Raw genomic sequence first — 12582 nt, 5'->3', positions numbered from 1 at the left:
GGAATGTCGCATGTATATGTATGTAAGCGTCGCCGTGCATGTTTTCGCCCGCAAAGGACGAGGCGCATGGCCAAGGGCGCGTTCTTGCCCATTACACGTGTAGGTACGTGTTTGTCTCGCGTAGCGATGAACAGAGCGTCCCGCGTCTTCGTTCCAAGTTTCGCCTCGCCTCGAAACAACGTAATAGAGCAATCTATTATTCTCCGGAGCCTCCGCACCGGGTAGCCCTGGCGAAGCCTCGGGGGTTGGCGCTCGTTGGGTCCCTCCCTCTCTCTCTCTCTCCTTCCGCGTCTCCTCGCGTGTAAAACTTCGAGGGAGCCGTGACTCGACTCGGTAAAACTGCCGAGCGAACGATTTCGGCAATCTCCCGCCAGGAGAGAAAGATGCCTCGGCCAGCAGCGGGCGAAGGGGGAGGAAGAGGAATGGGTGGGGGAAAAAAAGGGAGGCTGTGCTCGAAACAAAACTTTTCTGGCAGGAGAGTGCGAACTTTTCGAAGGGAGCCAAGGACGGGGGGGGGGGCGAAAAAAAAGGATAGCGTGAAATGGCTTGGACTTCCCGTGTCGCGGGACTTTGTTAGCAGGGGGGGGGGGTAGCCCTCCCGCGAAATTATTTCATTTCCCGGACCGTGCACTCGAAGGAGTAGCCGTGGCACACACTCTTCTCTTTGTCTTTTCTAGCTGGTGGCGGCTCTCCGTTGCTTTTTCGCGAATACGAGCGAGAGCTTCCTCCATACCGGACTTTATATACCACCGCAAGCTTCGTAGGCACGAGAGGGGACGGCGTAGAGGGACTGCGGAAACGGAAAGGCAGAGGAAAGAAAGTTGGGCAGCTATGCGATAATAAATCAAGAGAGTGTACGGTACGGGGCAGTGGGGGGAGGAGGGTGGTTTTGAGGGGGTTGGAAAAAACGGGACAGCGTGAGGAGAGGAGGTAAACAACCGGTGGTGACAGAGTCGCGTGTGGGTTGATTTTTTTTTTTTTTTTTTTTTCTTTCTTCAAAGATTCCAGTGGTTTTTCCTCACGGCACGTTTGAGAAAAGTCGGTAAGGCGAGCTCTGGTTTCAAGGGTTTAAGAGCTCCAAGAAAGAGCCGGAACCTGAAACGAGGAGGAGGAAGAGGGTGGGTATGGTATTGAGTTTCCGCGGCTTTGGGTCGTATCTATATATCTGGCCTCGTTACGTTTTTCTTTTCTTTTGCATCGATGTACGAAAGAATGGATATAATAAAATGTACGCGTTTATCGATGAGGATGATAATGATGATGATGCACGGACAACCAGACGCCGGTTGAGTTTCTTTTTTCGTCCCTTTCGAATTTTTTTTTTTTTTTTTTTTTTTTTTTTTTTTTTTTTTTGTATCGAGATTGGTTTCATTTTCTTGATACTTTGCATTTCTATTGTATAGGCGAGGAATCGAGCATCCATACAGTCAGAACTGTTTTGCCGTAGATCTCGCCTGTCCTAGAATCGAAGACGCTGATTGATAACGATTTTACGAATCGCGTGTACTTTCAGGTATACGGTGTGGAGATATAGGGGCAAAGTTTTTTTCTGCCATCAGCAATTTTTTAACTAACCTTTGGACATTACATACTACAAAGGATATGTTCGGTGCCAAATATCAAACGCGTACGTAATTTTTTTAATTTTGGGTATTTTTGGCTCAACATTAACTTTTGGATCGATAATTACGTATTTCCAAAATCGATTTGGATAATTTACAAGTACGGTGTCGTTCTTTCTCGGTATCATTCATTCACGAAATACGCATGAGGTATGAGGATCTCCGAAAAGAGATGCCGCAGCCTGAACCGTACATATCATTTCTTGTTCTCATACTCTTTTCACTATCAACTTGGTACCATTAGGTCCTCTTTGGACGAGTGATCCAACTTTTTTAATTACCGGAGCTGTGATTATTTATTGATTTTTTTTCTTCTTTTTCATACATATACATTCCGATAGCTGCCAGTTGCACTACGAAAAGTGTATGTGTATATATATATATATATATATATATATATATATATATATATATGTATATCGCTGCTTCGGACGCGTACCGAGCATAAGAAGAACCTCCGCGTCCCGAATGTGCGAGGGCCGAGTGCGTTTTTCCTCGGAGCGAGCCAAGAAGCCGGAGACGGTAAGCGTCTCCTTGTCCCCCCCAACTCGTTCCTTCGTTCCGGTAACCAAATTTATTCCCACCGTGGAACCGCCTCCCCCCCAATGTTTTTTCACGTACACCACTGCAAAGGCCCACCTCTGCCGGTATCTGCATTTTGCATGACAGACCTGGGAAATCGATGACTCGAGAACACATACGCAAGATCGATGTTGCTAGGACCAACTAATAGATGGATGGCGCATAGGGTGAGCCCGTCGTGGGCGGATTTCGAGATAAAGTAAGACCTCGTGTGCACTCGCTTCGGGGAGAGACGGGAGGCGGGGGATCGCGCAAGTGAAGGCGCGTTGTTTTCAATGATGGGTCAAAGAGATATGGATTAGTCCCCCCTTAAGCACTGCCATGCGAAAGTAAGGACAGTCTTTCTCGAAGGGTGGAGCCCAGGGTGTAAGTAAAATAAAAGAGTTGCGACATGGGAGCCATAGCTCGATATAACGGGGGTTGAAATGGGGCATCGCGTAATATAATACATGGCTCTTCATTATTTACCGCAACTCGTGAGGGTTTCGTCAACAAAGGACTAGCTTCTCTGCGAGCATATACCTTGGAATCACAAGGCCTCGATTCGTCGGGCACGAGTAACAGCGGCAGTAACTCATTAAGCTCGAGGAGCGCTGGTGGTTGTACCGTGATGGTGCGAGAGCAAGAGCATTTCGGTGGAGGGCAGGCTGCTCGAGAGGGTGAGCTTTACGAGTTAAATATTTAATGAGAGCGGAGAGCGGTGCGTGCATGCGAGCGAAGGTGCCCGGTGTCGTCAGTTGACCCGCAAAAAAATAGGAGGACCAAAACCCGAGTCCGTGGTTTTCCGAACTAGGGTGGTTTCGCTCGCCCCAGTAGCGAGGAAAGTTTTTGCTCACCCGCACCTGACCGGTTACACCCGAGTCGTGACTTTCCTCCTTCCTCTCTTTCATTTTCTTGTTTATTCGCTCGCTTCGCAATGAATACTTGGTTGGGCGCTAATCTCGTTTGCCGCGCGTATCGGTGCACCGAAAAAATCCTGATACCACCGCGAAAGGAGATATTACCTGGTCTCTTTACTCACACTGCGCGTATATTGGCTCGAATTTTATATACAATCTCAAAATGAACTCTGAAAGTATGAGGAAAATTATATATATATTCCATCCAAGCAGTGGTTAGTGGGGATCTTTCGTAGAGCCACGTGGGTATAATAGACAGTCTCTGGGTGGGGGATCGATAGAAGGGTGCACTGGACAGAAAAAAAAAATTATACGTCGTTATGCTAAAGCTAAACTTAATGCTGAAGCGTGAAAAATAAATACGTCGGAAGTAGTGGTAGAGTGGCTTATTTGAATGAATAATTTTTCGCGAACGTTGTATTTTTTTGCAAAGTACGCAAAACAAGAAAAACTACGTGCCGAGAGAGGAGGTTGAAAAGTATGAAAAGCCGAGCGGTATACGAGTTTTTCATAGAAAACTCCTCATTCGTGATGTTTTAACAACCAACACTATCAGGGCCAACGACGAGGACTCGTTATTTTTTCATTTCGTATTCACTTCACAAAATTATTTCAATGCTTACCGTACAATCATGAGGTAGGCGTTATATATAAGTATGAAAAATAGCTGTACGAAACGCTTCAAAAATTTAATTAATCTTTACGTAAAGTCAAATATGCATGCCATTGTAAAATTACATTTTTCGCATTTCTAAACAAAAAAAACAAAAAAACTTGGAATTTAAGCTGTATTAAACTCAAAGCTGGATTAAATAGCACCGAAAAATGCAATACAAATACTTCCCAAATGTAATATTATAAATTTGTGAGACGTAAGCCCGAGCCCCACGGTAAATCAAGCTGGTTCATCTTTCCACGGATAAGTACTACGGTAACTCTTTGTTCTCCAATTCGAAGTCTCGGCTCTCCATGGCGTAACGTATAAGTGAATGAGCACGTGAATAAGCTCGATTCGATGGACCCACCAACAAACTCGTGAAACTTTTGTACCTGTTCTCAAAAAGGAGCCCATCAGAGAGCTCGATGCATCTTCTTTTGTTCTCTTGGTTCTTTTCAGTTTCGGGATCCGAGAAGACAAAAAGAAGAAGTAAAAAAAAAAAAAAAAGAAAAAAAGTGTCCCTCGTAGCCAGAGCAGCAAACAACAAACAAGCGAGTGACGAGATTAATTCGACGTGCCGGCAAGTCGATCGGCTTGGATCCGCGCCACATCCCCCAGAGACGTACCTACGTGTGTATACAGTATAGTAGGTAATGCCTACATTCTCCGGACGACGAAGGCTACTATGCACTGATTGCAGTAGCGCGCACTCTTGCCAATTTCGTAAATCGAGAAAAACCTAACTTAGCGAGTCGTGCGCACCGCTTGGATTGGCTCTACTCGCGATATCACCTCTTCGAGGGACCCTCTCTTTTCTGGACACTCGAATTTCTCTTTGCAGAGAAAAAAAAGGGGTAGAGCGTACAATTGGGGAGGGGGTGGGGCGTACAGGGAGAATCGATATCGAGTGTAGCCGCTTTTTTTGCCCCCCCCCCTCTCTCGCACTCCATCAATTGTTTACTTATTCGATTGAATAGACGCGAACACGACAAATACTTCCGCTGTGGATGCGAGTGTGCTAAAATGTGATACTTTGAAGACTTGTTGCTTGCATTACGGTGTAAGCATTTCAAGAATTTGTCTAATTGATGCTACACAAAACACTTGATCCAACGAAATAATTTTCAACCTCCACGACTGATACAAAAGGACTGGGCAGAGCTAAATATTTCTGCCGCAGTAAAACACACACTTTTATTAAGCGTCTCAAGTTTATATTCTCAAGGCTACATAGCCACAGAATGAAAATAATGATTTAGTTCAGGTGAGCTTACGAAATACAAGTTTTGTGTTATCCTTGAAACTCTTATTAATTTTATTCGTCGTGTATTCCAAAAAAAAAAAAAAAAAGTTTTTTCGTACTTTCGCATAGCACTTGTACAATTAGCAGCTTCGCGGAAAGACGGCTCCAAGAGATAACTGATATTTGATCCCACTAGCCCAATATTGTTCTTGTTCACAGTTGAAGCCCCCCCCCCATTTCGTCCTCCCTCCAAAATTAGACTCGGCAAAGCGGGGTCTTTCTTGCGTTTTCATATCGCACACTCGTCAAGATCAACTTCAATCCCGAGACCAGCAATAAATTCTCGAGTGCCGGATATTGCGAGGAAAAATTCAAGGGTCGTGCTCTTTCGCCGACTTTTCAACGTCTGCGCGTTTATTTGCAATTCGTCGAACCACGGCGATTCCAACCAAGGGGATGCTCTTGTGTGTGTATTTTTTTTCAAACATTTTGCAGCTTCACAAAGTCACCAATGCAACCGCGGATGATTGTTTCCGATGATCGATAGTAATGTCCGTAGCAGCAATCAAAGGAAAGATTTTGTGAATATTCGTCACGATGTCAACCGCTGGACAAGCACTCGAGGAGCAAAGTTTTTCATCTAAACGTTACCCCAGGAATCGATCGGAAGAGCACGCGTGCAGCGTCCAGACACACTCGAATGGTATTCGGGAAATTTATGCGCACTGCCGAAGCCGGCAAATCGATTTGCCCGTTCTTCCTATCGCATTCCGGGACTCATCCGTCCGGCGAGTGGCACTGCTGCTGCTGTTTCTCAAGTGACACGCAACGAGCGAAAATGAAAGAAAACGAGAAATAATTAGAATCCGGAGCGCAGAGAACGAGATATCTGGCAGAGTTCGAGTACACGACGTGTATATGTAAACGCACTCGTGTACCTATACATATATGTATATGAGTGTGGACGAGGCGTGCGCGTAAACAATAAAACTGATAGAGAGAAAGGCTGACAATGAAGCACGCGAGCACCGAGTCGAAAAGAAAAATAATTCGTTTGTTGGTAGCTTACGAGCAAAAAAACAAGACAAAGGAAAAAATAGAAAAAAAAAACAAAAAACAAAAAAAATGATACTACCCGAGCGTACCGTGTATTGATTGCCGATGTGCAGAGGCTTTCATTGGCAAGCATAAAATAATTGAGGGGAACTGCGTGCTCGAAATTTTTCCCATCGTTTTTCGTGCGGTGCCTTCACCCACGGCTACCTACCTGCACCTCCTCCCCCCCTCATCTTCCTTGCCATTCTAGTATTGCGTCATGTTTGCGTCGAGATCCGAGCTCGTAACACCGTCAAAGGGAGCCGTGCGAGCGTGTAGTTCCATTTTTTGTCGATATTTTCGATTGAAACTCGATGGGCCGAGCGATTTTCACTCGAGCTTGAAATAATGCCGGGGTTGAGACGTTTTTAAGGCAAATGGACGTATAAGCGCATTGCAGTAAACAACGTCAATTATTGGTCGTACGTATAGGTATATCAATGAACATTGGATAATATGTGCCTGCAATGCATACCTACCTTGTGTGTACGAAGGTTGGATTGTAATGTGTTACGACAAGTGATCAGTCACATTTTTTATTTTGTTCATCAATAATATTAGTTCATACCCGTACATTTTCCGTGTTACAATCGCCAGCGCGTTAGAAAATGGTTCAGAGTTTATGAATACCTTCGGGTAATCCTACGAGTTATATACTCTTTCATTATTCGTCTACACAATCAGTACTAGTCGTATGTTTTCTTATGCTTGGCAAATTTATCATAAAAAGGCAGTTGTCGTGCATGCTTTTATGCTTTTCTTTCAATTTACGGAAACGGTAGGTTATTATATATTTTCTCTTGTACGAAAGCATAAAATTAAGTGTTAAGGAGTTTTTTTTTTTTTTGTATATAAAAATATATCCAAGCAAATGAGCACTTCAGTTTTCACTTCCATCCTTTCACTGCCTCACGATATCGAGAAAATCGAGTTAGCGAGTTTTAATTGAAAAAAAGTTTGTTCTTATAGAAAAAAAAATAACAAATAGAAGAAAAAATGATAAAAAATTCAACGAAATATAACCAGCTATTTCTCACGAGGCAGACATAAAAATAATAATAGTAACTCATAACTGCTAATTTAATTGGGTATTTTTCACGCTCCGTATATTTTTATACTTTGCAAACAAATTGGACGAGCAAACAAGTATACGTAGTTGGCAAAAAATCGAAGGAAACTCGACTCCTCGGGTCATTCGATACTTACGATTTCAGATGCAATCATCTCGAAACGAATTTCTCCACAGTTAAAATTTTGTATCGAGTTTAATAAACTGAAGCCTGTGAAGGGCTTTTCTCGTTGCGTTGATGTAAGCACACGCAAAGAAAACAAAAAATGCTCAAAGACTCTCGTCGTGATCGAATTTTCTTGGGCAAGTTTCACGCAGTTGTTCGATCACCATGTACTTAGCTGGGCCGTGCAATCTGATATTGAAGTTTCGAGTAAAGTTACGAGGTACTGATCAAAAATTTTCCCAGGAGTTTCTACGCGAGGCCACTTTATTTTCCAACAATCGCGACAGACGATGAAGCTTTTTTGTCGAAATGAAACTCATTTCCAGCTTTTTCGGCGAGGTATACCGTCGCTTGAAAAGACGAAGAGGGGAAGGAATAGGAGAAGCAGGTTCGCTCGGGATGAGAATGGCTCGAGGGTAACCAATAAGCGGGGCACGTGCGATGGTATCGGCTCGCGATCTGCTACCTGAAATTTCATTCCACCGTCGTGAAACGGCAGCCTCGTCGTCGTCGTCAAAGCTCCCGAATTCACGTACAACTTGACTGCCGCTGTTGGGTGCATTGTTGTGTCCTGCATTGTATACGAAAAGGATACTTTTCGCCGGAGGAAGTTTGAACGGGGAGGGCACACAGTAGGGCAAAGGAAGACGATGATGCTCTAGAATGAAAACTTTATGGTATAGGCATATGTCGCTTTTTACCGGCACCTCGTCTCGTTGTTAGCTGCAGTTGACGAGGAAGTTTGTCCGAGACTGGTAATAATAATAATAATTGTAAACTTCGACGCAGCAAAGTTGGACTGTAGTTTTGAAAAGTTGCTCAAGTTTTTTCGTTTTCCTCGAGCTTCGTTGGGCCCTTTCAAATGTGAGACAGAGAGTAATTTCTCCTTTCTTCGTTTTGTTCCACAAAAAAAAAAAAAAAAAAAAAAAACATCTCCTTTGTTTCCAAGTTTCACGCGGTAAGAAGCTTTTTAACATTTCCGTGATTATCCCTGAAAAGCGAGCTAATTGAAAGTAGCGAGTTTTACGTCAAAAGTATATTTTTTGGCATACAATATACCTACTTTTTCAGCCCCATGACTTGGAGTAAAAATTGTGCTTGTGCAAAGTTATTTTTATTCTTGACGTTGAACATATTATTTTTTGGGTGAAATTTGAAGCGATTATTTTACTCAAAGTAATTATATTCGATAATAATTAATGGAACTCGCAAAGTCCCGACGCAAGTCTTTGTCAAGCGAAATGAATTCAAAAGGGGTGCTCGTTCATCGTTTTCGGATACAATTTCCGAACTAATTGAAACTCATCGTCAAACAACGAATTGTACCAGCACCATATTATACACATGTACAAACGATTTGGATACAATTCTGTTGGCGCTTTCATTTCACGCCGGGCTTTATTCACAGCCATGTGATCCTTTTGATTTGATTGTGTTTTTATTCGTGGAAATTTATACCGCTTATGAAAAATGCCACCGTTTGCTACTGGCCCGTAGTTTTCAAACGTTGAGAATGACAAAAATTAAATTGAAAAGTAATCCCAAATTTCAAATTAACTTTTCCAGATGGTAAGCCGAGAAAAAAAAGAAGAAGAAACTAGATCTTGTAATATTTATGGGCAAAGATTAGAAGAAAAAACACAATAAATAGTGTGCCCATCGCGGTGTTGATCTTAATGAACATTAAGGAGCATGGGAAAAAAAAACAAAAAAAAACTGAGAGCCCATTATCGCAAATGTCGGGGATGATAATTAATTTGAAGAAAAAAAAAGAGAGATAAAGAAACGTTAGGGGTGAAGATGAAAAACAAAAGAAGAAAGGAAAGAGCGAGATATAGGTGGACGAGGAAAGAGGAGGAGAAAAAAAAAGTGAGGGCAAGGTGGGTCGCAGGGGGTAAAAGTTCGTACACTTTTAAGCGATAAAGCGCCCTTATCCCCGTGCCAGATGTATACGATCTTATCTCGGTGTGGAAAAAACTTTGTCCCCCTGCCTGCCACGGAGGGCGTGGAATCGGACGGAAAAGTGGCGCGAGGAAAAGCAACAAAGACGCCTGGATCCCTCAGTCCAAAGGGTCCTTATCGATGGACTATACGGCCTCTTCCTCACTTCTTACTCGGCTCCTTTTTTTCACTTGTATCTCCCTCTCCCGTTGTATGTGTGTGTGTGTGTGTGTGTGTGTGTGTGTGTGTGTGTGTGTATCTATATACATACAGATGCAATTGCATCGATTAACGGCTTGCGTGACCAGAATTCATACAACCGAGTAGTAAAATAATAGTCGAAATCTACGGGGAATAAAGAGTTAAGCTCGCTTGAACAGTTGAAAATAAAGCGTGTTAGTAACATGATTTTGTAACAATATTTGGTTGTTTGAATGAAAACTTTTGACCATACTGTCAATAGATGGTGTTTGTATGCTAAAAGTGAAATCAAATTTTCCTTCTCAACATCGAGATTATTGATAAAAATGATAGTCACATGGAAAAAAGAAAAAAAAAAAAAAAGCTGCTGGAGCCGTCGAGTGTTTGAAGCGTAATATCAGACTCGAGCGTGCCCTCGCCCGAGATTAAGAAAAAATTCAGATCCGATAGACGGCGGACAAAGATGGTAGAGAAAGAGAGAGATAGAGAGAAGAAATGAGGTAGTTTGAGGCATTTATAACGCCTGGATTCCGCAAAGTGAAGACGCCATCCTCGAGGACAATTTCTCTCCTGCTCTTAACTCGTCGTTCCTCTCGACCGTGCGGACGAATTTACTTTAATGCTTATCCTTGATTTTCCATTTCTTCCGCAATTTCTGCTCTCGAAATAATGCAAGATGTCTGAATTTAATTTTTCTGTTAGGACCGTACATTGAACATCTAATTAGACCAATGCATTTTAATTGTACACGTTTTCAATATAAACGTAAAGAAAACATAAAACTTTTAGTCATCTAGAATTGGTATACATTATAAAACTATAAACAATAAAATCAATAACGACGATGAGTTCAGGAACTTGTTACTAGTACGAATAATGGGGACTTGTACTTCATATTTGTATATGTTTTGTTGTTTCGAGAATAGCAAAGTATTTAACATGATACCTGTGACGTTGAGCGTGATATGCTGGACGTTATTGCACTCCCGATTTACAGCCAAATACGTAACTTCGCACTTGTACAGAGCTTCATCTTCCAGAGTCAGATTTAAAATTTTCAAATATGATTTGGTTGCGTTGTTTTTTGGCACGATCATCGACATTCTGAAACAAAAAAAACCTTCAATTAGTTTTTATACGCGTATTTATACAGTATATAAATATGCATGAACAAGTCATAAGTAAACCAATTCAAACCATCAAATTGCAAGTGTTACCAACGCAAGCGGTTGAACAAAAAAAAAAAAAAAAGAAAAAAAAGTAGCCAAAATAAAAACATGTGGACAGCATGAACGTTGTAAATGGACATTAAAATCATGTAAGCAAGCACTTGTCCGAGGATAGGAACGGTTTAATGAACCGGAAGAGAATTCATTATCGTACGGGAAATTTGGCAATAATGGATGGTCACGCGTACGGAGAAAGCCATCGTTATTCAAGTTGGCACATATATCCCAGCCGTGAGGGGTTAAATTGAAGATTTTGATGAAGCCCGAATAGTTTGGCCTTTGGCGCTCGAAACACGCCGAGTATTTTCGTTCAACTCCAATAAAAGGCAGCTCACGCGGACGCAGGGGCCCACCAGCATTCAAAGCGCGGCACGAAGAAAAATCGCTGGAAATCCTGGAGTCTTAATAGATGCGCGCCCACTTCCTCCTCCCTGGAGCGTCTCTTCGCTTCCGTGTATATATATATATATATACATCGCAGCACCGGCCGACAATAGTAGAAACGGCACGTGCATTCGTATGCATTGAGGAAGCCTCGAGATTTACCGCCCGACCCCCGTCTGCAACTGCAAAGTTGCGCCACTTATTTCCACCCCCCACCCCCTTACCTCTGTCCCCTTGTGGGTGTGCGTGGGTGGACGACAAGCGTCCTGATATCGCAAATAAAAAAACTCCAGCGCCAACTATTGGCTTTTATTTTTAGAGTCACCGAGTTAAAGGCACATTGTTCTATATGTTTTCTCTTTCTCTCTCTTCGCCCCTCCCCCGCGCCGTTTTGATCCACCGGCCGCGAAACTTTGTACTTGTTAACTCGCTCCTGACAGAACTGGACGTCACATTAAGTTGGGGCGAGCCTTTTAGCCGGTAGCCCGCTGCTTCTTTCCTTCCAATTTTTTTTTTTTTTTTTTTTTTTTTTTTTTTTTTTTCGCCCCAGAGTTGCGTCTCCTCCCAGCGGTCGTCCAACGGCAGCTGAATCATTGATTGCTTTTCGTTTCCGATAACGAAGCCAACTCGAAAGAGCGACTCCGTGTCCAAATAAAACGGGGCAGCGCTTGGGCCCTCGACCGGCCGGCTGGTTGAAACTTTCAGTAGTCATTTCGTGTTTCTAGTTATAAGTTAAGTGCAGGGGTGTACGGGCCAAAAAAGAAGGGACGAAAACGAAGCGTCCTCTGGAGACACTTTCGGTGGTTGTTGTGTACCCCACCTTTGGGGAAAAAAAAGTCCCTTGGGAGAGACCATCCACCACCGATACACGCACACCTAAATATTTCATGGGTACACCTGTACAGCGGTGCATTTAAAAAACCTTGTTATTGGTAATCTCCTTTAGCTTATCCCTTTGGTCGATGGCTGCCTTCGTCGTTAACTCCGGGTTTTCGGATACTTTCTACCCACCCTCTTTCCCATTGACGGTTGACTTATTCGCGAGTTGGTAAATCCTGTATGAATTTCTAGTCGATTGAGAGTCCAAGAGACATAGCTACACTTGGAGAAAAAAAACTAATTAAAATTACAGAGAAATCCTAGCTAAAATTACCATTCCGCACAGTAAATCGAATGCAAGGTGATGGCAAAAAAGTAAAAAGTTATTGTTTAAACAGTAAAAATTGTGGTATTAATGGTAAAAATCACGGTTAGAGCAGTAAAAAATACCATGCAAGAAGAGTAAACCTTAAAAGGATCGATTGATAAATTTTACTTCCCCGCATAGAAATGTTTTACTGTTCTAACCATAATTTTTTCTTTTCGAACCATAATCCTAACTATTCAAACTATAATCTTGACTGTTAAAAATAATAATCTTTTCCTTTTTGTCATCACCTTGCATTCGATTTACTGTGCGGAATGGTAATTTTTGCTGGAATTTCTCTGTATAG

General features: G+C 42.5%; 1 protein-coding gene across 1 annotated transcript in view; it reads right to left on the bottom strand.

The window, feature by feature from the left end:
* nrm (neuromusculin) overlaps positions 1-12582 on the bottom strand; it is a gene marked incomplete at its 3' end in the record, with an annotated part of 114616 nt that overhangs the window by 49272 nt on the left and 52762 nt on the right. The window contains exon 3 of the mRNA XM_089589751.1: positions 10423-10580. Within this exon, the coding sequence (XP_089445877.1) occupies positions 10423-10580 (158 nt within the window). The remainder of the gene's footprint in view (positions 1-10422; positions 10581-12582) is intronic.

This window comes from Copidosoma floridanum, unplaced genomic scaffold, assembly GCF_036245765.1.
Source record: "Copidosoma floridanum isolate Cflo_tuat_1 unplaced genomic scaffold, Cflo_Japanese_pri ptg000009l, whole genome shotgun sequence".
Taxonomy (NCBI): Eukaryota; Metazoa; Arthropoda; class Insecta; order Hymenoptera; family Encyrtidae; genus Copidosoma; species Copidosoma floridanum.
The sequence above is the reverse complement of the archived record's forward strand: the minus strand, read 5'-3'. Positions and strand labels throughout refer to the sequence as shown.